Genomic DNA, 26,685 nt, shown 5'->3' on the forward strand with positions numbered 1-26,685 from the left:
CTCGTGGTCTAATCATCTCTCAAAGGCTTTCTTAACCTCTTAATGCCTGCATATTGAGGGGTAGGTTTTAGCAAATGGATTTTGGAGGGTCACCAACATTCATATCACAGAGAATAATTAAATTGAAAATTCTATTTTAATTTAGGGTAGTCTCTTTGAACTTAAAACATCTAACATGTAACTCTTAATTTTCTCTACTTCTTACACCAAATATGCTTCTCATAGGTATTTTCCATCCCATTAAATGGTTAATGCAGTTGTGTAGCTTCAAAATCTCAAAATCATCTTTAATTATATATTTTCTCTCATGTCTATAGCCAATCTGTCCTACAGTCTTGGCAGCTTTAACTCCAAAATTCAAGATCCAGAATCCGGCAAATCTTGCACTTCCCTTTCTATCATGCTAGTCTAAGCCACCATCATCTCTCACTACGATGATGGAAGGAGCCTCCTATTTCATCTGCCTCCCTCCACTTGTGTTCTTTCTCTTCCCTGGTCCATTCTCCACACAGCCTTTGGTGTGTTCCTTCTGATACATAAACCACTTCATGTTTATCCCCTAAGAGAGCATCTCATCACATTTGGATTAAAATATGAAGGACTAACCAAGACCTTTCAGGCTTCTGATCATCTGACAACATCTGTGTCCATCAGCTGCGTACTTGACATACTGTTCCTCTTCCCTTTCATTCTCTTTCTCCTTCTCTTCCTCTTGTTTTGTACTGGGGTTGAATTCAGGGAAAGTTTACCTCTGAGCTACACCCCCAACCCTATTTTATTTTTTAATTTCAAAACAAAGTCTCACTAAATTGCTGAGAACCTCACTAAGTCATTGAGGATGGCCTCCAATGATGATCCTTCTTTCAGAGCCTCCCAAGTACTGGGATTACGGGCATGTGCCAGGCTTACTGCTTTTCTTCTTTATCCTCATTCCCAGTATCTTTGAGCTCTTTGGCCATATTACTGATCCTCAACACTAAATGAATCCCATCTCCAGGCCTCTGTCCCCATGGTTCACCCTGTCTAAAATGGGAAACATCCCTTTCCATCTTTGCCATGGCTCAGTTCATTTAGGTCCCTGTTCAAATATCATTTCCTAAGACCACAATATCTATCGTACTCACTCTGTAGCAGATAGTTTCCCAACAATGGCTGCAATCAATTCTGTCCGTGGTAAAACAAAGACCACCCTATCCTGAGTCTAGGCTGGTCTTCTGGTCTGCTTTGACTGCTAGAATGCAAGAGATGGTGGTGTGCCTATTCCAGGACTGGCAGCTTGCACTCTTATTTTCTCTGGAGAGGCTAGCTACTGTGCTGAAAAGAAGGCTGAGCTGGACTGCCAAATGGTGAGACACCACAGAGGCAGAGGACACAGGGGAGAGTTCTGAGTCAGCAGACACACGAATGACTTCTTACATCTTTCAGTCTACCCCAGTGTGGGCTGGATGAGGTCAAGTGATATCCCAGCTGATGCCTCCTGGAGCAGAAGAACCATCCGGCTGAGCTCTCCTCAAATTTCTAACCCATAGAATCAAGAAAAATGATGTCACTTTTTAATGCCATTTTATCTTGGGATATTTTGTTAGGTAATAGATAACTGAAACATCCTCTGACATCTCATTCGGTATACATACATACGTGCACACATACATACATACATATATATTTTTTTGTGGTACTGGGTATAAAACCCAGGGGCATTCTACCTCTGAGCTAAACCCCCAGCCCTATATTTTATTCTTTATTTTGGAACAGGATCTCACTAAGTTGCAAAGGGCCTCACTAAGTAGCTGAGGCTGTCTGCGAACTGCGATCCTCCTGGCTTAGCCTCCGGAATGCTGGGATTACAAGAGTGCACCACCATGCACAGCTCGGTTTATATTTCTTCATAGCAAGCATCTCAATAAGCAATCACACAAGTATTACTTTATTTGCTGGTTGTTATTGATTTCTTCCTCTAGAATATAAGCTGAATGAAGAAAAGGACTTTGTTTGGGTCACCATACAACTCTCAATGCTTAGAACAACACCTGATCAATTTTAGAAATCAGTAAATATTTGTTGAAGAAGTTAATATGCCAAGAATTCTAACTGATACATAAGCTTTACTTTTACACACACACACACACACACACACACACACACACACACTCAAAACATTTTTGTTTGAATCTCAAAATTCAGTTATACCTGACTTTTCTAAAACAACACTGATTTTATTTTAGGGTGCTAGGGATTGCGCCCAAAGCCTCATGCATGCCAAGCATGTGTTCTACCAGAGTTGCAACCCCAGGCCCAGATTTTCTTTTAAGTCAGAGATCTCTACTGGGCTATGAGGAACTAAACAAAACAAATCCAGAAAATACTTTGGTTCAAGAGCTACAGTGCATTTTAAGATGACTTGGGCATGATTACCATTCCCTGTGTAGCTTGGAGCAATCCTGTGGGCAGGTTGATGACAAAGTACCACTTAGTCTTCTTTGTCCCCAGTATAGATTTCCAGTGCCACCCAGCCCCTCCCATTTAAGTACATAGAAGTGCCCACTTTTAGGACAGAACATCCAAGCAGGGGCTGCCAGTTCCTTATTAATTCCTGAGATCCCACCAATTTTTCCATCAGGACTACACAAAAACAGCTCCCTGTTTGTTAGTCATCGAAGAAGATTATTTTCCAGTAGTTTTCCTCCCTGACTCATGGGCCCTCACCACGCATAAGACACTGGATGCTGCACTCTGGGAATGCCTTTCCCTGAAATAGGTTGACTGTGATTTCTTTCATGCCTGGCTGGAACACAGAGGCATAATTAGAACGAGGCTCCTCTCCCTGATCATTGCTCCAATGGTTCTAAATTGGCTCGTGCAGCCCCATTTTCTCTCTAAATGAACGGGACCTTTGCCTTTCTGATTGCAGATGTGTGAGATTGATCACCAGGCCCCTGGCACTTCCGTCGGAGTAACATTTCCCCTGGTGCTTTCAGGTATTCTGCCTGATACGTTTCATTTTTGGGAGCCACAGTGCTGCGTTGTAATTTAATTTCTCTAAATTTAGTCTGCAGAAGGCTCACCGCCGGTGGAAGGGGATTACAGCTTACCAAGAATCCACATTTAAACAAAGGAAAGTTCTCTCTGGGGATCTGGCTTTTATTTACGGAGTTTGGAGACTCAAAAGAAGACCAAATAGACTTTGCAGCCACACTTCCCTACTTTAATTTAACAGTCTCTTAAGCACAAAATCAAACACAATATAAATAAAGTGGTTCAGGTCTTTCCTGAGTATCTTACCTTTACTTCTCTCTTCTGTCTGGCTGTCCCCTAGATGTCTCCAAAAGACCCTATCCTATCTTCTGTAAAGACCTGTAGCTTTTTTGTTGTTGTTGTTTTTGGTACTGGAGATGGAACCCAGGAGTATTCTACCTCCCAACTACATCCCCAGCCCTGTTTTGTGTTCTTTATTTTGAAACAGGGGTCTCACTGAGTTGCAAAGAGCCTCACTAAGTAGTAGCTGAGGCTATCTGAGAACCGCGATCCTCCCATCTCAGCCTCCCGAATGCTGCTGGGATTACAAGCATGCGCCACCACGCCCGGCTTCACCTGTAGCTTTTAAAGGGAAAGTAGTGGCATCTCCTAAAATCATTCCCGGGCTTCCAAGAGCAATCTGGCAATGCCAGAAGGAAAATTACTAAAAGATCAGATCTGTTAAAAATCTTCAATTGCGAAGGCACTAATGAGGTACAATGTCTTTCAGAAAACCCGCTAAGTACCTGAAACTGTACTTGGCATTATAAGAAACAAAGAAATGAACCAATTTTATATTTTACTCTTTGCTAATAAGGGGCTTAATAGTGGTACCCACAATGTAGTGTAGTGGTTCAGAGCACGTGCCATGGAACTAAACCGACAATGGTAGAATCTTCTTAGACCACTGAGCCTCGCCATGCCTCAGTTCCTCGTCTTTAGGTTGGACACAACAGAAGAGAAGAGCCCTCAAAGAATTATTATGAGGATTTCAGTGAGTTAAAAACCGTAAGCAGGAGTAACAGCATGGAGTAGGTGATTTCTGTGTCATATGGATTAGAACTCTGGATACATATATGTATAGCTATAATCTCCATGTGATGTAGAAAATAGACATGCAATGCAGTCAGAATTCAGAGACCAGCGACACTGCAGCTAGAAGGAACCAGCAAGGTGTCCTGGAAGATGTATGAGTGATAAAGATATTGCTTATTAAATAGCACATTTCACTTACGTCCCTACTCCTAATAATTAGACAGGGTCACATGACTAGTCTGTCCAATGGGATGTGTGTGGAAGTGCTGGGCTTATTCGAGTCCTCCTCTGTCCTCCTGTAGCTTCGGGTGGTGGCAAAGCCATCAGCCTGGGGTACCTGAGCATAGGGGCGGAGCAGGCACTTCCCCCTCCAAACACACATAATTGCACAGTGAACACATAGCATCAGCAAAATATGAACCTCTTTTGCTAAATCACTGGGAATTCAGACTTAATTTATCACTCTGGTATATCCTTACCTGTTTCAACTAAGGTTACATATATAGCACATTACATATATTGTAAACATCATACACATATATTTTTTAATTTTTATTGGTGCATTGTAATCATACATCTTAATGGAGTACAAGTTGGTAAGGCACACATGCACACGGCATTCATTTAGCCCTTCCCCAGTTCCCACCCCATTCCCTCCCCCTCCCTCCTTCTCTTGTTTGGCATATATATATATATATATATATATATATATATATATATATACATACATTCATGGTGGTGGTAGTGAACAAATGTTTGATTAAAAAAAAGAGTAGAGGTCAGATAGTGGAATATCATAAATTCTAGATTAAAATATTTCGACATTTTCTATAAGAAAGCAGGAAACCACTCTTACATGTAGCACAGTTACACAGAGAAGGTGCTACCAGTGAGAGGCTTTTGAAGAGCAGGAGGCTTTCATAGTTTGCGGTGGTATGTGCTTGAGCCAGGGATCCTTCTTTTTCCCCAATAGCACAGAACACCAGGAGTTGTTTTGTGAGTCAATACCAAGAAGAGTTGGATTTTATGATTGTTCACACAGAAATTTTATATCGTGATTACTAACCCATCTCCATATACTCTCTCTGTTTAGAGTTGCAGGAATCTTCTGTGTTTGTTATTAGAACTGGAATAATGTCTAAGCATGACTGGTTCTAAACAGGACAACCAAAACCTTTCGTGCATCTCCTCTTTGAATGGGGGCTTTGCCAAGTGAAAGTGTCCCTGGAAATGAGAATGGTCTAAAAGCCTTCTATAACAAATTAAAATTTAAAAGTGCCCAAAGTTTCCTGAGAAAACCAAGAATCATAGTTTTATCATTTTTTCTAGCAATATTAAACCCTGTTAAATAGGTTAAGGTAATCCTAGCAGTTATAATACATAAACCCCAAACTGTGTTAATGACTAAAACACGGTAGACATTTATTTCTTACACAAAATCCCCAAATTATGTTGTGATCGACAGAATGGATGATTCCAGGACTCAGGCTCTTCCTAGTTTATGTCTTTTTTTTTTTTTTTAACTCCAGATGCAATGTTCAGGGCCACCATGCGCAACCATCAAGTTAGCTAAAGGGAAAAGAAAATGGAGAATTGTACATAACTGGGCTCTAGCCAAAGGAAAACAAACAGTTAGAGGGTTTCCTTTTTCCAAAAAATAGGCAGGTAAATATCACTTGGCTATGTATATAGGAAGAAGAGGCAAAGCGTTTGAGGATTAACAGAAGCTCTGGCATGCCTAGTACTATTCAAACACCTTTCTTCTCAAACTAGGTCTACTGAAAGAATGACACCAAACTTCTAGTTTCTTATTCTTCTAGTAGACATTTATTGAGCAGTTACTCTGTGAAAAGCACATGCTTAGTGGTTGGAGTCTGGGACACAGAGGAGCATGTCAGCATCTCAAGTTCAAAACCTAGAAGGAGAAAATATGTGCATCTATACAGTTCTCCATCTCTTAATGACAAGGACTGTTCTGAGAACTGCATCATTAGGTGAGCCAGAGAGTGTATTTACACAGTTCTGGATGGAATAGCCTAGAATGTGCCCAGGCTATAGGATATGTACATATGACATAGCTGATTGCTCCTAAGATCATGCTAAGTGAAACAACATGAGATTAAATCAGGCACAAAGGAGGAAGTTGTGATAAGGAAGATGCAGGAAGCCCATCGTGGTGGTGCACACCTGTAATTCCCATACTCGGGAGGTTGAGACAGGAGGATCATAGGTTTAGAGATAGCCTCAGTAACTTAGCAAGACTACTTGTTTCAAAATAAAAAATAAAAAAGGGTTGAGAGTGTAGCACAGAGATATATTGCCCCTGGGTTCAATCTCTAGTACTCAAAAAGAAAAAAAAGACAAAATGTATAAGGCTACTGCCAACAGCACAAGAGCATATTGATTGTTTTAGAGTAAGATTATTTTTAGAAGTAACAATATGCTCTAAAATAATGACAAAGAATAGCATATGAAATATATAGTTCAGTAATATGGATGTTCGTTATTAAGTATTACACAACTGGCTCAGTGGGTTTGTTTATACAAGCATCGTCTCAAACACAGGTGCTGTGTTGTAATATGACTACAGCTACAACATCACTAGGCGATGGGGATTCTCCATCTCCATTATAATCCTGTGGTTCCACCATCATATATGTGGAACATCATTAACAGGCATGTTTTTTGGAAGCTCATGACTGTATATTATAGATATAAAGTAGCAAAAGACAAGAGCACCAAGAGATAAGTCTTTATGGAAGTTCATAAAGTCTTTATGGAAGCTCATAAAGGGGCGCTCTAGGCCAAACTTAAGCAAAGGCATTGGGATAGCAGGTCAGGGGTTTTCTCTGATGCAGCAGAATGTGTAAAAAGAGAATAAAAGAGTCCATGTTGGAGAAATGTGTTGAGGTCCAATCCTCAAACTCTCCCTAATCACAGACTGTGTGCATTTCTGCGTGAGGCTATTCAATCACCTATCAACACAGTTTCTATTTTTTCCACCTAGTCTTCTTCATTAGGCAGGTACACTGCTCCCTTTCCACTTTAAATAATTATAAAGATGATTATGGAAATGGTGGTGGTGCTAATGATTAGGAGGGTGAAGAGGTTTTGTAAAATTTCCCAGTCTCCCAGAACTCTTCCTGTCTCACTCTGAGAAGAATTTTTTAGACCACCATTCATGAGCTGCTGTGGGCTGGTCTCCGGCAGAGAGAAAGCATCTCGGATTAGGAACAGTTGGAGAACTGGCAGAGTGGGTTCCCTTGGCAATCAGTTTAGGAAACACAGAAGTCATGAGGCCAGGTCTGGATGGGACCAGACACCTTTACTAGACCATTAGGGATGAAAAGCATTGTTGTCAAGACTGGACTTCCCCGTGCTTGGCCTCTCACAAGAACACTGGTGGCTAAGTGCCAGAGTGTTGCACTAATACAGGTATGATTCTTCATTTAAAATAGGCGGACAAATAAGGAAGTAAAGAAATAAATTAGGCAAACAGACTGGCCAAGTGCAGGACACTGTAGCCACCTGCTAGATGAAGCCGAGGAAGTGCACAGGATCGTTTCAGTTCGCCATAAATGCTACTGAAGAAAGGGATATGCACTGCTCAGCTTGTGGACAGAGTTCACTCAACTCCCCTTGTCTTTGTCTTCCTTCCCTTCTGGACTCATTTCAGCTTTGAGGCCCTTTTGGGCATGACTGGGAGGCCCCTCTGCCTTGTGGAAACCATGACAATATCCATATCTGTTTCCCAAGTTGCTGCGACAAATCACCACAAACTTGACATCTGAAAATAGCAGAATTATCTTCTCCTAGAGTTCTAGAAAAGCATTCCGAGCAGAGGCTCTGGGGTGGGAGGCAGCTTGGTGCTTAGAACAGAGAAAGCAAGAAGAATAGCAGGAACTGAGATGGGGGTCCCTGGCCACCCACTCGCGGTCAGGTTCACACACTGGCCATGGCAGGAGTTGGCATTCATGGAGAAAGCAAGAGAAATGAAACTCTGAGCCATCTACCCTGTTGGAATTCCTAGGCCTCCTCAGACACCAGCTTGGGTCCACCTCTCCTGTCCCCTGTTTTCCTCTTTACCACCTCTACCTTCCCGGGCACCTGTCCTGTCTACACACATGTAAGTCTTAATCTCGTGCCATCACCATCCTATGTATACATCTCTAGAAAAGCACCTACATGTTGCTTTGCACACAGGAAACCCCGAATAGTGTTTCCTCCCTTTTTTGTTCCATAAAATGCTTACCACGATGTAAGGAATTTCAACTGCAAATCAAATTTGAACTGAGTTTTCAGAGAAGGGCTAGTTTATGTGCAAAGACATAAAGACGTAATAGAATCCTCTCAAAGAGCTCTCCTGTTAACCCTAAATCATAAGGAACAATGCTATGCCTCACATTTTCAGATTCCCAGACCAGAGATAGAATATGATAGAGGAGGGAAAGAGGTGAACAGTTTTACAAAGGTTCTTTGGTCTCATCCTTCTTTTTGACTATATCATGGGGCAAAAGGAAGAAATTCACATACGAAGAATAGGTTTCATGAATGTGCACAGGTAAGGGTGCCCTGACCTGGCTTGCAGAAATATGCATATGTCTTTTACATAAAGACTCTAAGGAATTTTAAAGGACTCTAGGGTGGTACAGGAAAGTTTGTGTATACATGTGTACGTGTACATGTGCCTTTGGAAAGGGCATGAGCCCAAGCTTGAACTGGTATATGTTGGAGATGGGGAAGAGCAGTAGTGGATCAAGTTACCATAAAGATATTTAATAGGCATTTGCCTGTTTAGCAAAATATCTAAGTAATTCCAGAAGGTGACATCATTATACAGAGGAAGGGGCTGTTCGTTAGCAGAACACTTCAGGCTAGGAGAAGGTTTCAGCACCTGCTTTAATCAACCTTACAACTATTTTTATGAAGATTTACACTTAGAGAAGTTTGAATAGTTTTCTAGAGTTCCTTCCTTTTTGCTTATAGTTTGGAACTTTTCCATGTTTTTGGACGCAAATAAATGCAGCTGTTTGCTCTGCAAGAGCTATGGAAAACATATATTTATGCTGCATTTGTAATACAGAGAATGTTCAATTGAGACCAAATTTGGCTTCTTGCCTTATGTTTCAACTTTTCTTTTTAATAACATAAGGTCCTTCATTCATGCAGATGATGCTATTGACTCATCAGCGTGGGACAGCGAAAGAACAGCGGCTGGGCATAAACACAACTAAGTTTCAGTTCTGCTTCGTCAGTAATGACCTTCCTGCATGTGGCAGAGTCTATTTTCCAAAGATGGCCTCAAAACCTTCACATTCCATGGACCCCTTTCACCATGTGAACTGGACACTCCTCCTGCAAGAGGAAGAGCCCGTGTGCCCTCCTCCTCTGGACTCCAAATGGTTTTGTGACTTCCTTGTAACCAATGGGATATGGCAGAAGTGACCGGGCATGACTTCTGAGGCTGAGTCTCCAGGGCTGCAGAGCTTCTGCCTTGTTGACTAAGAGCATCCACACAAGAAGCTTGACAACCCCGTGGCAGCCATGTTGTGAGGAAGCTAAGCAGCACAAGGTGGTTTCGTGTGAGTACTCAGGTTCTCCCTGCCCCAGTGCCAGACATTTGACTGAAGAAGCATCCAGATGACCAACACTTCCAGTCATGAAACCACTTCCAACCTTCTTGTATTTTCATCTGGGACTTCAGATGGAGTCTCCAGACAAGTTGGAGACAAGCTTTCCTTGCTGTACCTTTCCAGAATTACTGAACCACATACTCTGTGACTATAGTAAAAATGGTTATTTTTGTGGCATTACGTTTTGAATCAATAGAAATAGAACCAGCAGCCAAAGGAATAGAAAATTTGAAACAGAAATCTGGGACCTCAAAGTGGGAGCTATAACAAAAAAAAGTAAGGCAGGCACATTAAGTTTGGGACTCAGAGAGACAGGTGGGTTCTAGAAGTTCCTTGTGATGACATTTAAGGAAAGCTGGGAGGACCTCAAGAAGATTGTTAAAATTAAAAAAAAAAACTGTAGAAAATACGATAAGAAACCAAGAAAAGGGAGATCTTTGTTACTCAGAGTAAGAAAGTTCAACAAAACTGCTTCCTACTGTATAAGAAAATATAGCTATTAAACTTAATTTCCAGATAAGAATCTTGAGGGTGTTGCCTGACTTAGTTGCCTCTAATGGAGCAAGAAAGGAGTGAAGCAAATTCTGAAATTTTAAAGTGTAATTGGGAGGGAACAGAAAGGTCCCAGTAGAGCCGGGCGTGGAGGTGCATGCTTGTAATCCCAGCATTTGAGAGGCTGAGACAGGAGGATTGCAGTTTATGGGCAGCCTCAGCTACATAGTGAGGCCTCCTGAAACTTAGTAAGACATTGTTTCAAAATAAATAATAAAAATATGGGGCTGGGGATGTAGCTTAGAGGTAGAATGCCCTGGATTTCATCTCCAGTACCATAAAAAAACACACACACACACAAAAACAAACAAACAAACAACAACAACAACAACAACAACAAAAACAGGTCCCAATCTAGTCATTTATTTATTTATTTATTTTGATGGTACTGGAGTTTCTGGAAAGCCTTCCACCTCTGGGCTACACTCCCAGACCTATTTTATACTGTTTTTTAAATTTGGAAACAGGGTCTCTTAAGCCAGCATTGTTGACTTTGAACCAGTGCGATCCTCCTGTCTCCGCCTCCCAAGTGTGGGGATTACAAGCGTGCGCCACCACGCCTGGATCCAGTCTAGTCTTTTTGATGATTCAGAAATGGGTCACAAGTTAAGAAGTAGGTTCTTGGAGAATATAAATTCAATATGCAGCTGCTGATCCCTTGTTTGAATCTAGAAGGATCTAAGGTGCTACCTTAGAGAATCATCTAAGAAGATAACGGTTCTAGAGATCTTAATGTGTTCCTTGTAGATCTTCTTCATTGCATAGTAAGACTCTGAGGAATCTTGAGGGCATTGCCGTGTGATGGCCACAAAGGGGAAAAACAGAGAAAAACCTATCTCAGAGAGATTTGTAGAGTTGATCACGTATTGATACACAGTAAATACACACAGTATTTTTTAAAGGAATTATATCACCTTTGACTGAGACAAAAAGTAAGTGAAAAGAGGCCTTTTGACCCCCAATCCTTGAAGGACACGAAACAGATTGAACAGTTTAGTAAAGTGTGTGTATGAGTTCCACTTTATTGAAAATAAAAATAACTCAAAGGGCAGAATCAAGGGCTGCAAATAAATGCCCAGAGAACAAGCCCAAGTCCAGAACTATGCCCAGATTTTCTAATTGCTATGAACAAGAGGCTGTGACAGCCTTCCTTGTCTTTTCCTTGTTCTTGAATAGACATACCAGTAGCATTCATACAATGCTTGTCTACTGGTGTATGTTGCTGGTGTGGGGGAAAGATAATTTCTCATTTTAGTTTATATATCTAAAGATCAAGAGGAATAATACTTATGGATATTGACCAAAAGTATACCTGTGCAGCTTCCTCAATATTTGGACAAGATGTAGATGATGAATTCTGGACTCAAAATTGATGCAATACTGAGATAAAACTTTGGGTGTCTTGGGCAAGAAGTGATTTATTTCACATGTGTGATGGGTATTGTGGCCAGTTGGTGTGGCCTCTGTGGCAGACTGTTTTATTTTTTTTTTTTCAGTACTGGGAATCTAGCCCAGGGTCATTTTTGCCTACCTCCATGCAATACCCTCTGCCCTATATTTTATTCTTTATTTTGAAACAGAGTTTCGCTAAGTCACAGAGAGCCTCACTAAGTAGCTGAGGCTGGCTCCAAACCTACAATATTTCCATCTCAGTCTCCCAAGTTCTGGGATTACAAGAATGTGCAACCACACCCAGTTAGATTGTGTTTTCCAAAGATGAATGCAATAATTTCTCTCATCTCATAAGCTCCTCTGAAATGTAACCTTGACATTCCTCTCATCAAGAAGAGACTAGACAAGATTTTGACTCACTCATAACTGCACCCCTCGAAATGTGGTTGAAATGACGTTGAATGTCTTCCAAGGACAGATCATATAAGGCGACATAGTTTCTGCTATTTTTCCTAGAATCATCATTCTTGCAACTCAGTGGTGCTGTGTAAGAAACTCCCTCTGCTGAGGCTGCTCTGCTGTGAGGAAGAAAAGCTACATAAAAAGACAGTCCTAGGAGTCTTAGAGTGCCCCCAGGCATGGGAAAGAAGGAGCCTTCCAGTGGTGCCAGTCTGTAGCCTTGAGGGGTACCCACCTACAGTGCCACACATCATGGAGCCCAGAGTGCTGACCCTACTGTGCCCTTCCTGAATTCTCAAACACAGTGACATGAACATAACGAGATGTTTTATTCCATGAAACTCGAGACAGTTAGTTATGCAGCAATAGCAGCTGGAGCCCTCTGGACCTACTTCTGTCTTCTCACTCTTAAGATGGAGAGTTTGGTCTAAGTGACTTCCAAGATCCTCCTTCAGCTACGAAGACTGGATGACTGATCTTATCCCTTTAGGACTTAAAGCCCTTTGGCTCTGACTGACGCTGTCCTAGATCTAGATGTGTTTTTCTTTTCTTCTTCCTGGGCCCGTGGCTATCTAGCTAGAGAGGACATCCTAGGGCTCCTTTGTAGTGGTGTAAGGCTGCAGAACTAAGCTTGGATCCATGGAGTAGGAGTGGAAGGAACATGCGCACCTTTCCTCTTACTTTAGAGGATATTGCCTGGCGTTTTCCCTTCCACAAGCTGGTGCACACTTGGGCCAGGACCTCCACTTCTAGCTTGCACATGAGAAAGAATCTCAGGACCTAGCTAGGGAGCTACGTGGCCTTGGAGAACAGGTTCTCTGCTGGCCCATCCTGTGGAGGAGAAATTAAATTTCTTCTCGGTCATACCATTATATATTTGGTTTCTGTTACTGAAATTTAGCTTTAATCCTAACACACCTTTCCAAGGCCCCTGGTGTTTGTGTGATAAGTTCTGACTTTCTTAACATGGCTCAGGCTCCGGTCCCTGCTCCAGTCCAATCCGTGACTCTCTCAGCTGCTCTGTCTTCTCTGGTTATGCTAGTCTTCATAAAGGTCTTTGATTCTCGTGCTTTTCTCTCTGCCCTGGTGGTGCACTTTCCCAGCCCATCTTCTTACCTAACTAACTCTTACACATCCTTCATATTTTGCTTTCAGTGACACTTAACTCTCTGTGTCTTTCATACACTTATCACTTTGGTAGTTAAATAAGAATGTGCACAATTTTCCCATATTTACTTCCCCTCTGTACTGTGGCCATCACGAGGACAGGGCCTATGTCCTCATGTCCTTCTCCATCCCCAGTACCTAAATGACATCCCTATCCCAGGACCCAGGACACCGTACGTACTCAAAAAGTATTTGCTGATTGCTGTTGAAAGAACTTGTAAGAAAGCTGACCAAGGTTTGCACGTTATGCTTATAGCCATAGAATTAATCAAAATATTAGCCTGCCCCTATAGACATCAACCTGAGACCTTGGCTCCCTACCTATTAATCTCACAAATCAGCTGCGCTCACCCTGCCAGGTGGTGGTCCTCCTGGGTTTGTTCCCTATAGACCATCGTGAGTGTCATCAGGGACACATCTGATAATGGAATCTCTCTCTTTAAAAAATTGGTTTATGGATGAAAAAGTCCCAAGTATATAGGATGCTGAGTTTAGCAGAATCTGTATGTAAATTGGTATTTTGCTGGTGATCAATCTTGTGCTAAAAATGGAAAATCAATAAAAAAAGAAAATCTAAGGGGAAAAAATAAGTTGTAGACATTTTTGGTCCAATGAGTTTTCAAGTCTGAGGACACTGCATCTGCGACCAAGGTTACTGTGTGTTTCAAAGGAGTAGGCAAGAAACCCTGATAACCATCTCATAGTTGAGATGTAGCCGGAGCCCCCGTGCGAGGCACGTTCCAGTGGCAGTGCCTTGCTCCAGCTCACTGTGGGGACAGCCTTTGAAGTAGTTCCTTGGGTCTTAGAAGGGATTCGTCAGATGTGAGCAGCAGTTCAGGCCCTGCCAAGCTGCAGAGTTCCCTGAACTGCCAAAGGGAAGGAGCTGACTCGTGGGCCAGCCACTGATTGTAGAAAAAAAAGCGAGTTCCAGGACTCAAAGAAGCATGAAAAAGAATAAAAATGAGTCCAAAATGCCCCATCTCTCAGCTTTCGACTAGATGTCAAAATTGGGTATGGATAACATGAGGAAAGACAAATACTCCCCAGTCATTACAGATTCAAGTCGCTTCTGACTGAAGCCAGGAAGTCAGCATGGGAACTGCTTGAGCATTCACTGGGATCTGGAAGACCTACACACAATGCCGGCTCTCTAGAGATGATTTATATAGGTGGCCAGTTGACTGAAAATAAAGTAGCTGAAATGGGTTGGGTTGTGCTCCCTCCCCAATTCCTATGTGGAGTCCTCACCTCTAGGACCTCCGAATGAAACTTATTTGGCAATAGGTCATTGCAGATGTAGTTAGTAAAGATGAGGTTATGTCAGAGAAGGGTGGATCTCTTATCCAATACAGCTGGTATCCTTATATAAAGGGGAAAGTTGGACAATGGAACAGACATGCATAGAAAGAAAGAGACGTGAAGAGACACAAGGAGAAGATGGGCAACTACGAGCCATGAGAGAGGCTGGAACGGCACCATCACTCACCACCCTTACAGAAAACTGATCCCATCCACACTGTGACTTCAAACTTCTAGCTCCAGAACTGAGAGATAATCCAGTTTTGCTGTTTAGACTGCCCACTCTGTAGTCCTTGGTCACAGCAGCCCTCCCAGACTAATACATTAGCTTAACAGGTTGGTGAGTGTGTGAATTTTAGAGTTAGTTTAGTTCTGGATTCACCCCTTATGAGTCATGAGATTTTGATCAAGCCATTTAAAAACTCTTTAAAATTCTCACCTTCCTCTTTTCTCATATGCAGATAATCAGGACGCCAAATATTCAACAGCCCCTGAAGCGCATGGCAGAGGTCTCCCTTCCTGTCAGCGGTCACAGGTGAAGAAGTGCAAGCTCACTAGTTCTTGAAGACCTGTGCCATCCTCAGACAGCTGGTCAGGACCAGTACCACCTGCACCATGGTTTTTCAGTGCCCTGTCAACTCAGGGCAGAGAGACACACAGGCATGGAGGTCATTGTGGGGAGCCATAGAGGGCTCTTGGTCATAATGGAGGCTCCCAGCGCTGCCTGCTTGGGTCCCTCCTGGGCTGGGGTGCTCACTGGGGGAGAAGTATAAAAGTATAGGGTTCACTCGAGGGCATGAAGCAACTGATATTTACTAAGCTGTATGGAAGTACTTTAATATTCTAGCAATTAGGAAGGCCTTCCTGGCTTTTACCTGCTGGCTATCAGGCCTGGGATAATTGTGGATAATGACCTAGTTTTGTGAAGACTCAATGAGGGAACATACAAGTGCTCAGGAAGTGCCTGGCATATGGCATGTGCTCATTAAATGTAGTTTCTATTGTTATTGAGAAGAATAGCATTTAAAAGGAACTCAACAAACATTTATTAAGCACGTACTATGTGCCTGGTACCATCCAAGGCACCAGGAGTAAAGAGATGATTATGGCACAATCTCTGTCCTCAAGGAATTTGACAGAACAGGGGTTCTGTATGTTGAGTCATACCCAGGACAGAACTCTTTTCCAATCCCTTCTTCTCCTGATGAGGGGATGCTGAGGGTCTTCTGTTGTTTCAGGACCTGTCATTGATGATTCTATCTTCTCATCCACAGTAGATGTCCTTAACTTTCTTCTTGGGATAATTTTTTTAGGGATTCTCCCGTGCCAAAGTTTGCCTTGGGTGACTCGTGAAATGTGTGTGTAAAGAGAGGCCTACATCCAATTGATTTTGTTTCCATTAAGCTAAAAAATGTCAAGCTTGGTTAATTCTTGCCCAGTATTCCTTTTTCCGAACAGAATACAAAAGGGTAATTTGTGGCAAAGACAAGGATCACTGCTTATAGTAATTTGTGTTGAAATACGGGCACCACTGAATCCTTCCTCCCTGTTCACACATAGTTCCACCCATCTCAATTTAGAGGTGAGATCTAGCTCTCCACCCTCTGGAATCAGGACTGATCTGCTGGTGGCCCCTTAGACCCACAGCTTGTGGTAGAAGTGAACGTATGACAGTTCTAGGACCAGCCTTAAGAGGACTGGGGGCTTCCACTTCTGCTCCCTTGAAACACTAGCTCTTGGGAAGCTTCCAGGGAAAGCCCAAAATGGAGAGACACGCAAAGGCTCTCCAGTTGACAACCTCATCAAACTCCCAGCCGACCACACCAGTGGCTGCCAGCTGTGGGAACAAGCCATCTGGACGTCCAGTCCACTCAAACCTTCAAATATCCACAGCCCCAGACTCTATCTGATACCCACCCAAGGGTACGCCACATGAGAACCATCCAGCTAAGCCCCGTTAACCATAAAACCACAGGAGATGGGATGGATGGATGCTTAAGCCACTGGGTTTGAGATGGCTTGTGGCATAGGAACAGATGACCAGAATTCTGCTCTTCACGAACTTCATTTCTGCTCAACTTCTAAGCGCTGTGAAGGAGGCAGCACGTGGGAATAAGTCCCAGGCTCTAGTGACAGCTCTTTCCTTAGCATGCTCTGTGACCTTGGGCACACTGAGTTATCACTCTGGGCATCTGTTTCTTTTCTTTCACAATAAGGGACCTGGATCTCCAAGATCTCTGCAGTCTTTCCTGGAAGACAATAACAGCACCCTCACTCACTATTTGTTATAGAGTCCCAGCCAATTTAGGCCTTCAAGGTCATCTGGTTCATTCTGCCCATTGTAGAGATGAGGGGAGGCTAAGGTGCCCCAGCTTCTCTGCAGGGGCCATTTCTAGAATGTTCCTCCAGCCATAAGCTGCTTGGGACTATGGTTCTTGAGGGTGAGGGACAGGGTCTTGGTGCCACAGCCTAATTTAGCATGTAAGACAAGCTCAAAAATGCTTGTTGAGTGAATAAATGTCCTGTATGTTAAATGAGACCCTGCCAAGACTATCACCCGAAGATTGTTTTTTCCACCTCATGGGAACTAATGGGTTTAAAAAATGGCAACCATTGTGTCATAGGAGGACACAGAAGGGGCATACATGCACCTCTCTCTAACGGGAAGCCATTGCTACAATCAAAGGGAATATAAGATGGAAAACACCCTGGTTGATGCTCTCTACTTAGAAATCATATTTACTTACCACTTTGAGTTTCTACTAGAGAAAGAAAATGTTATTTCACCTAAGGAGGTCAAAGTACTATAATCGGTGTCACCAAGAATTGACAGTTTTTGCCCCACAGATTTGATAAAAGTGATCAGATCACTCCCCTCAGAAACAGTTGCCTAAACCCACCCACAAACTATGGCGTTGGGCTTCAGACCACTTCTTTTGGTCTACCCCCAGACCAACTCAGCTGAGCATCTTGAGGTCCCAGATTCAGTCCCAGACCATCTGGTCATTGAAAGAAAAATCATAGTCTCGGCAACAGTCAGGAAGCAGTGCTGGTAATATTTTTCTTTAATAGGAGTGAAGGTACAATAGCATCCTTTGGGCTGGCTTTGTATCTTGGAGTCCTGACTGTCTTGTTTCAAGGCAGTTGCAAGCTGCAAAGCAAGGCTAGGCACAGAGGTGGTACCCTAACTGTGAAAGCTTCAGGGCTGTTTGTTCACAGGTTGGACCAGGGGAGGAACATCAATAGACAAATGCCATGACCTGGTATGGGGGCGAGGCTGGAAATCAACATCCTGTGTTCTGAAGGACAGCCTAATGGACAATAAATATGCTACCAGCCCCAGCCATTTGTACGGAGCACCACCTTTCACCCCTCCATCAAATTGCCTTCTTTTTCTTTCCCAAGCTCCATTATTCTTCCATAGCGCCAAAGGAAAAACATATCTGTCACTTTGCTAGCTAATTTGGTGCACACAGTAGGTTCCAGATGGCGTTACTTCTCTTTCTTTTTTCCTCCCTTTCTCTTGTTAATAAGCCTGACTATATCCGCTGGGCAAAAACTGGCCCCGACCCTAAGACAAAAATTAGACAGGAGGACAATGTAGGTGATCCAAATTTGGCCCATCATCAGCATTTTTTCTTTTTTCTTTTCTCCCCCCACAAGTTTTCAGAGTGACAGGGTCAGTCCCTCTCCTGGCCTGCAGGAGAGGCCAGTGGCCCCAAGTCACACGTTTCTATTTTCAGCTCCCCAAGTTTAGAGAGCAGTCACCTCCGCTCACTGAGGGCCACACAGCCAACCCGCCAGCCGCTTGGGGCCCGAAGCCTCTCTGCATTAACATTTCCATAAATTTACATCAAATTTGTGCTGAATCATATCCCCCCACGCAGAAGAGATGCGATGCATTATCAATAAGTACAACAAATTTGAATAATCTGAGCATGGAGTGACTTTCCCTTTTTCTCTATTTAACTCCTTTCCTGGGCCAGGTCCCTCTGCAGCTCCCCCACAAACCCCGAGTTCGATTTCTCCCACCCTTCTTGGAGCCCAAGGTCTTTTCTCTCTTCTCCTGTGGTCTTTTTCAGCCTCTCTCCCAGGCCTTGCCTGGCCAGCCCATCATCTCTCCCTTCCTCCTCTCCTCCTTCCAGGACCATCTCCTCTTCTGGACCTTTCTCTGGACCTTCTCTGGACCTTTCCAGAGGCCCCAGGAGGACCTTGCCTCCTCCATCCTCCCCCACCTGTTGCCTCTGGCAATGCCCAAGCCAATCACACCCAAGCCTGAGCCTCTTCTGGAGGACAATTGCTGGGGCCTGGCAGTCATCAGCCTCACTCAGTCATTTTGAGCACCTCTCGCAGGTTGGCAGGGAGTGGAACTTCCTTCTACCTGCCACTGCCTGGCTGATTGGCAGCCAGCAGGACCAGAGGGCGTGGCGGGCAGGTGATCGTTTGCTTTGGGCTGCGAGGGTTTAGCAGACGACCAGGATGTCCAGGAGGCTGACCAAAGTAGAGGATGCTCGGAATCAGGAACCAGGCCAGAATCCCCCCTCTGCCCTTTTGGTGTCTGGCTGCTGGCCATGGGCAGAGGAATGATGGATGAAGTCTCTGAAGAATGTCCCTAGGTAGAGGAAGAAAGGGAGGCTTATCTTTTATAGAATTGAGGCCAGTGGCCCAGTGGACCTCAGGTCTCCCGGCTCTGCAAGAGGCTGGGCTGCAGTGCACACCAGGACCTGTAGTCCCCTGATACTGGCTAAAACCCAAAGCGAAGGAAGTCATTCTACAACCAGGTCATGGAGGCTCCGAGCAGGACCTGCCAAAATGGACTTATCTTGAGAAGAGCAAAAAATTGGGGGCGTTGGCTCATATAAAGCCAATTCTCCCTCTCCCCTCTCCCTCTCCCTCTCCCCCCCCACCTTTATAAATCACAGCCATTACAAATCAATTTCTTCCTAGAATGGTTTCTGAATTCCAGCAGGAGAAAAGCAACAGGGAAAAGAGGTGACCATGAGTATCTCCCCAACTATACAGTTCAGAAAAAGCAGAGTTGAAATTTCTGCTGGACGTTTGCTTAGTTTCCTGTAATGAGACAGACCTCTGACATTTTTCCTTGGGCAGACAGAATCCAGACTGCAGATCCTGTGTGGAGAAGTCCCATTCAATCCCTGGGGCTTCCCCCGTGTCTGGGGCTGTCGGAGTCCTCGAGAGTGATCTTGCGAGACAGCAGAGGGCCGTCCAGAGAGGCTTAGTTCCTAACACTGCGTTGTTCACAATGTCCTTTCCTTTCCAATCTCTCCAGAGGTTGGTTTGTTTGTTTACACTGGTAGGCACTGACTCAATCTCTTAGATTAAGCTATTTTGGGGTTTCTACATCTAATCCCCTCTCAAACTTTTAAAAACAAGGAGCACCACTTGAAAGCAATGAAGCCCTTTCTTCTAACACTATAGGTGCATATAAGTAAATTAATAAAAATTGCCCCACAGCTATGAATAAATAAATGGATAATTGGGTCCTGGGAGATGATTTTTCAGTAAGCTAAAGGGAGGTGAAGACAGAGACTAAAGCCAGTGTTTCAATACTCTGTACTAGGGTGGCAAACTTAAGATCGAGACCAGGTTTTAAATCGGCCCCATGCACACGAGTCATATTGGAGACATCTAACATACTGCTTTTATCAGAAGTAGAGATAGTGGGTGCATGGTTTTATTTTTCTTTGAGAACAGTTAACCACAATGTAATTAGCTTCGTTTTTGTCAACCTGGGCTGCTGCCGCCGAGGTATCTAGAGGCCTTCTGGTATAGGTGGCTGAAAGCTTAAACTGGATTTAATTATTATTATTACTCAATGTCAGGCTGCATAAATGAAAAGAGATAAAAAAGAATCGCTCGCAGCTACACTGCCTTGGTCTGTGATTTCATCACATCTCAGAAGCTGAGCCGGTTCCAGCGGGTACTTGAGGCATGAAACCTCCAAGGAAAACCCAGGCAACGGGAGATGCTGTTTTGACAGAGAGTTTCTCTGAATGCTGGGTAGGGTTGAGGCCTGGCCTTCTTTGATTTTTTTTTCCCCAATTTGATTTCCAAGTACTTTAATAAGTATCTGGATTATTGCAGAAAAACAAAGCAAATAAAGAAATGGAGTCATGCCGGGCGTGGTGGTGTATGCTTGCAATCCACGTGCTTGGGAGGCGGAGACAGGAGGATCATGCAGGTTCCAAGTAAAAAATAAAAAATAGGTCTGGGAGTGTAGCTTGGAAAAGTACCACCAAAAAAAAAAAAAAAAAAAAAAAGAAAAAGAAATGGAGTCACAAAGAGAGATTTTTTAATAAAATGAAACATGGTCTCTCTTTTTTATACTTTAATTGGGGCACTATGCTATAGTCTCCCATCATAATGCAGTTCATAGAGATCGTGGCATACAAGCACACAGCACTGGGCGGGCTTACCCCGGCTCCCTTTCTGTCCACCTTCCCATACAGGATATTGGGATTGACATTGGTATTCTCACATATGTGCATATGTCAATGGAAGTGATTCCTTCATTGATTCCCTCTCCCCCACCTTTCCCCTAGACCTCCTCCCTGGCCACACTGGAGTTTCTCCTCCAGTCTTCTGGGTGTTATCTGAAGTCCTCTGGCATTCTGATTACGCCCTAGCTTCCGCATACGAGGGAAAACACAAGACCCTTCACTTTCTGTGACAGGCTAATCTCACTTAGCATAATGTTCTCCAGGCCCATCCATTTTCCTGCAAATCACATAATTTCGTTCTTCTTTATTGCTGAGTAGAATTCCACTTGTGTATAGCCCATAATTTTGTAATCTGTTCATCGGTTGATGGATACCTAGGTTGGTTCCGTAATTTGGCTATTGTGACTTGTACTGCTGCATTCATGGATATGCAGGTATTACTGTGATATTCCGATTCCTTGGATCTGAGAGCTCACCGTCTGTCTTGTTGCCTGAAAGACTAGTGATGGCTTTGAAAGCGCAGCAGTCCTGGAAGTCTCCGCTGAACGCAGTAACGGGAAGGGGCCTTCCCACCAGAAGGTCCACAGAGAGAGGAGGCCAGGGAAGAAGGCAGATGGAACATGCTCTGCCCGTTTTCTCTACAGTCTTCTGTATCCACAGGTGTAACCAGATGGTTTGCCAGAGGGCAATACATTGACAGACAGGACCTTGCTTTTTTAGGCCAGAGACAGGCTGTTAGGAACAAGTGCTGAGCACTGTGTTCACTAACCTTGGCTGTTCCAAGGATGAGCTTTCCCTCTTCTTGGATTAAAAAGAATGAATCAGGTGGCCCCAAATGGTCAGAAGATGAGAAGATTTATCTCCATGCTACCTCCCCCCCCTTTTTTTCTCTTTTTGTTTTCTAAAGATTTAGTTTGTAAACCCTCCAGGAACCATGGGCTGCAAATGTTTTCGATTTTCCCCAGAATAAGTACTGTATTTGAATACACGAGACACAAAATGAATGTGTTGATTAATAAGCTGGTTCCTCCTCAGAGCTCCTGACCTGCAAGAGCCCATTGTAGCCCATTGTACCTAACAGGTACAGTTGCTTGTGTGTGTGTGTGTGTGTGTGTGTGTGTGTGTGTGTGTGTGTGATACTGGGGGTGGAACCCAGGGGCTTTCTACCTCCGGGCTATACTCCCGGACCTATTTTTTATACTTTATTTGGAAACAGGGTCTCACTTAAGTTGCTGAGAGCCTCACTAAGGTAGCTGAGGCTGGCTTCGAACCTGTGCGATCCTCCTGTCTCAGCCTCCCAAGCACGGGGACCACAAGCATGCACCACCACGCCCAGCTCAGTTGCTTTTTTAAGGGCTATGAAGAAGAGCTCAAACCATCCATCATGGGTAGGACCACCACCCATGTCAGTTATCTGTGCATACACAACAAACCCCCCAAACCTCAGAGGCTTAAGCAACTATGTATTGAGCACATGTTTCTTTGCGCCATCCACTTGGGCAAGGCTCCTCTGGGTGGTTCTTCTGCTGGTCTCTGCTAACCTCCCCCAGGCACAGGGCTCAGCTGGGTGTCAGTGGCCCCAGTCACATGTCTGGTGCTTGGATGGCTATTGCCTGGAAGTCCTGGCATCCAACAAGCTATTTTGGGCCTGTTTCCATGATGATGATCACAGGTTCCCAAGAGCAATAAGCAAGAATAAGCCCTGCCTCTCAGGTGCTTTACAAACCTGTTTTTGCAGCACATCTGCAAATATTGCCTTGGCTAAAGCAAGTCACAGAACTGAGCCTATTCTCAAAGTTACAGACGAGGCAGAGGCAAGGAAAGGGAATTATTGCCACCATCTTGCAAACATTCTACCATGCCAAAAAACAGCATAGAACTCATTATGTCCAGCTCTCAGATGTGATCATTTATTTTCAGTTTCCAAGATGCTGGGGCTAAAAGGCTTAGTAGAGTCTTGGTACCTCTACTTCTTTAGGACTCAGTTTCCTCATCTCATAAATGGGGATGCCATCCATCTCCCAAGGTTGACACAGGACCAACAGGGCTAAACAGATTCTAAATTAGTGCTGGCTGTGAGGATTCCACACCTGTGAAATGGGTTCACAACTTCTCCACCTCCCTGCTCACCTACACAGGCCGTGTTCAAGAAGTATGCAAAGCTGACTATGGGTGGTGATCCACCAGGGGCCCAGTTGATGCAGGCACCCATGGTGACTAATATCCACCGCTGTGATTCTGTCCCAGCCTCTCCTCTTAGGAGAAAGTCTGTTTTATGCCAATGGCTTTAAGGCCTCTTTTGACTCATGCCAAACCCCACTTTTGGAGCTGGTGGCCCTATTTAGAATGCAATAATGCTTTATTTTTGGTTTTTACACTTGCTTTCTTTTTATGATAGCTGATACTTAAAAATAAAAGAAGCAGAACTGGGGGTGTAGCTCAGTGGTAGAGCACTTGCCCAGCACGTATGAGGCTCTGGGTTCCATCCCCAGCACTGCAAAAATAATACGTCCATACATAAATAGAAAGCAAATGTTAGTAGCTTTAGAAACGCTGTGAAGTATAGGATAACGTGGTAGGATAACGTGGTTCATTCACTTGCTCGCTCAGCAGATCTTTGGACAGCACCCACTCTGGGCCAAGATTGTTCCACAGCTCCATCAGCGAAGGAAGAGAGCCCCTGTCCGGTTGGACCTGACCTTCCAGATGGTCAGGGGAAGGCCGCATTGGGGGACTGGCTTTTTCGGGGGGACATGGGATTGTCCGCCAAGCCCCCTCCCGGGGCGGAGGGCGGGGATGGTGGGTCGGGACCTCTCCGCGGGCCGGTGTCGCGGCGCCCTTGGCTAGGGTCCGGGCTGCGGCTGGGCGGCGGTGCTCCCGGGGCCCCGCGGCTCCTCCTCCCCTTCCTCCCGCCGAGGCTGACGTGGAGCCAACGGCGCGGGCGGCCGCAGGAGGCGGCGGCGCGGCGGATCGGAGGTGCAGGGCCCTCTCGGGGCCGCGCGGGGCCCGGTGGCGGCGCGGCGGGAGGAGGAGGTGGAGGAGGAGGAAGAGGAGGAGAAAGAGGAAGGCGTCCATGAAGCCGGCCCTTGCACGGTGGAGGAGGAGGAGGCCATGAACGGCGACCGCACCGAGAGCGACTGGCAGGGGCTGGTGAGCGAGGTGAGGCCGCGGCGCCCCCCAGGCCTGGGCCCCGGGCCCCCAGCAGCCCGATCCCAGCCGGGTCCACGCGGGCCCAGCCGCGGTGCACTCGCTGGTCTACGCGGGCGCCGCCGGCTTCCGCGCCATCAGGTGCCAGCCGCTGGGGAGGGGCCTCCCCGGGCAGGCTTTGGCCTTGGATTGGAGAGAGCAGCCTGGGATCCGGGAGGCGAAGGGAGCTGGCCCCACCTGCCTGCCTGGTCACCGCTGTTTTGGAGGCTGGCGATTGGACGGCTCGTGCCTAGGCGGAAGGGTGGGGCCCTGGGGGAAATCCGGGCCCTGGGGCCACACCTGAGCCAGGTCACACCTGAGCCAGGTGCAGCTAGGTGCTGCGGGCCCTCACAGCGGTTCCTCCACTCACGCATCCATCCAATCCACACGTGTTTACTGAGGGCCTACCATGTGTAAGGTGGTGAGCTTTTACCCAAGGAAGGAGCCCGTACGGAGTGATGGGGTTTATGGAAGCACCCCCCCCCCCCCAGCCTCCTAAGCCATCTAGTGTAAACATACCTCAGGCATCTGCTTTCAGACTCATGTTTATTTCCTCTTCAGTCCACCCTAGAATGTTGGCCTGGGAGAAGGAGCTGCTGGCTTCTGAGGCTGAGAGGGATGCTGGTGTTGCCATCTCCCAGGAGACTTGCCCTGCTTAGGCTCTTTGGGCTGGCAGATCCAGGTGTTACCTAGCCACTACTGTCCAGCGTGCGCAGGGGAGCACATTTCTAAAGAAGTATGAGATGTGATAGCGTCTGCCCTAGTTTAGTTTGCTTACTAGTGGTCTAGCGGTCAGAAGCTCTCCCAAGCTGGGGTGGTGGTGCACACATGTAATCCCAGCATTTGGGAGGCTGAGACAGGGAGATGGTGCTTCGCGGACAGCCTCAGCTACTTAGTGAGGCCCTTTACAACTCAGTGAGACCCTGTTTCAAAATAAAGAACAAAAATAAATAAATAAATAAATAAATAAATAAATAAATAACCAAAAAATAGGGCTGGGGGTATAGCTGGGAGGTAGAATGCCCCTGGGTTCCATCCTGAGTACGGCAAACAAAACAAAAACAAAAACAAAAAACCCAAAACCCTCTCTCCATGTACAGTATTAGGTTCCACCATATGGCAGACATCTTCATCTCCTTCAACTCTCAGGCTTTATGTAAAGGGACAGACCTTCTGGGGACCCTGTCTCTGGGCCCATCACACACTTATTACTTAAGGATTCTATAGGTGGTTCTCCAAAGAAGTCCAGTGCTGGGCTCCGAAATAGCAGTAGAATGCTTACTACTCCAACAAATATGTATCAAATGCCATTAGGAGTTGGGGACCTTGTTAGGTACTTAGAATGCAGTAGTCAATAAGACAAAACAACCCTTCTTACACTCAAGGAACACCCGGAGCTTAATGTATACTCATAACAAACAGTAAGAGCATACTTATGGATGGATGTAATCAGTGCTGGATTGCATGAGCTGTCCTTGGGTGCACCTCTCCGTGGTGGGCTGACCCGCACCTCGCGCTAATGACTGGCCTCCCCCTGGGCTCTGTGTTTTATTTGGCTCTTTACTCCAGTGTCTGCACACTGAGCTCCGCTCTCAGTGGCTGATCAATAGGTACTTGTTGTGTAAGTCTGGAAATGGGTCCTCTAGGAGCTGTCCTGCTCCTTCCAACTGAGGCTCTAGAGGAATGCCATCTTGCTGTCTATAGACATTCGTTAAGGACTTAGAAGGTAGATAGCACACAGCTAGGCTCCAGGGGAAGGTAAAAGTGGATTCAACCTGCCTTCCGCCTTAGTAGTAACCAATGGCCGTTTCTTGAGTGTGTCCTTCATGTTAAGCATCTGACAGCTAAGCATTTTCCTTCTCTGTCTGAGCCTCATCCTTACAATGACAAAGGTAGGAACTATTTCTTATGCAGATAAAATAACTGTGGCTCAGGCAAGCCAAGGACTTGCTCCAGTGCTCACAGCTGGGAAGTGGAGGAGGCAGGATTTGAACCATGGTCTGTCTGACTCTGGAGCCTGCTTGGCATCTCCGGGCTCTGCTTTTTATTTTAGTCATTGGTTCCTCTCTATTGTTGCATAAATAAATCCTACCTGTCTGTTAGATGGCAGGTTCCTCAGGGCAGGCTCATCTTCGAATCCCCAGCAACTGGGTTAGCTTTCTCAGAGTGTACCCCATGGATCACCTACACCAGAGTCCTCTTTGGTGCTTATGAGAGTGCGTCTTTTCAAATTTACCATAGTGTCTCCCAATTCCCCATAAACACCAATGTCTTAACCCCCAATTTCTGTGCAGGTAACTTTCTTTGGAAACGGGGTCTTTGCAGATATGAGTTAGGGATCCTGCAATGATACCATCCTGAATTTAGGCCAGCCCCTCACTCTAATGGCTGGTGTTCTTATAAGAGAAAGGAGAAAAGGACGTGAGACACAGAGACACAGGGAGACGTGTGTGGGAGAAACTCCAAGCCACCCAGGAGCTACAGAG

At 45.1% G+C, this 26,685-nt stretch overlaps 1 protein-coding gene across 1 annotated transcript in view; it reads left to right on the top strand.

The window, feature by feature from the left end:
* Positions 1 to 24,121: 24,121 nt before the first annotated feature.
* Positions 24,122 to 26,685, top strand: part of CCDC149 (coiled-coil domain containing 149) — a gene marked incomplete at its 3' end in the record, with an annotated part of 106,073 nt that continues 103,509 nt past the window's right edge. Inside the window, exon 1 of the mRNA XM_080697266.1 lies at positions 24,122 to 24,172. Within this exon, the coding sequence (XP_080553392.1) occupies positions 24,125 to 24,172 (48 nt within the window). The 5' untranslated portion in view covers positions 24,122 to 24,124. The remainder of the gene's footprint in view (positions 24,173 to 26,685) is intronic.

The sequence above is a fragment of the Muscardinus avellanarius genome (assembly GCF_963383645.1).
Source record: "Muscardinus avellanarius genome assembly, chromosome: 6".
Taxonomy (NCBI): domain Eukaryota; kingdom Metazoa; phylum Chordata; class Mammalia; order Rodentia; family Gliridae; genus Muscardinus; species Muscardinus avellanarius.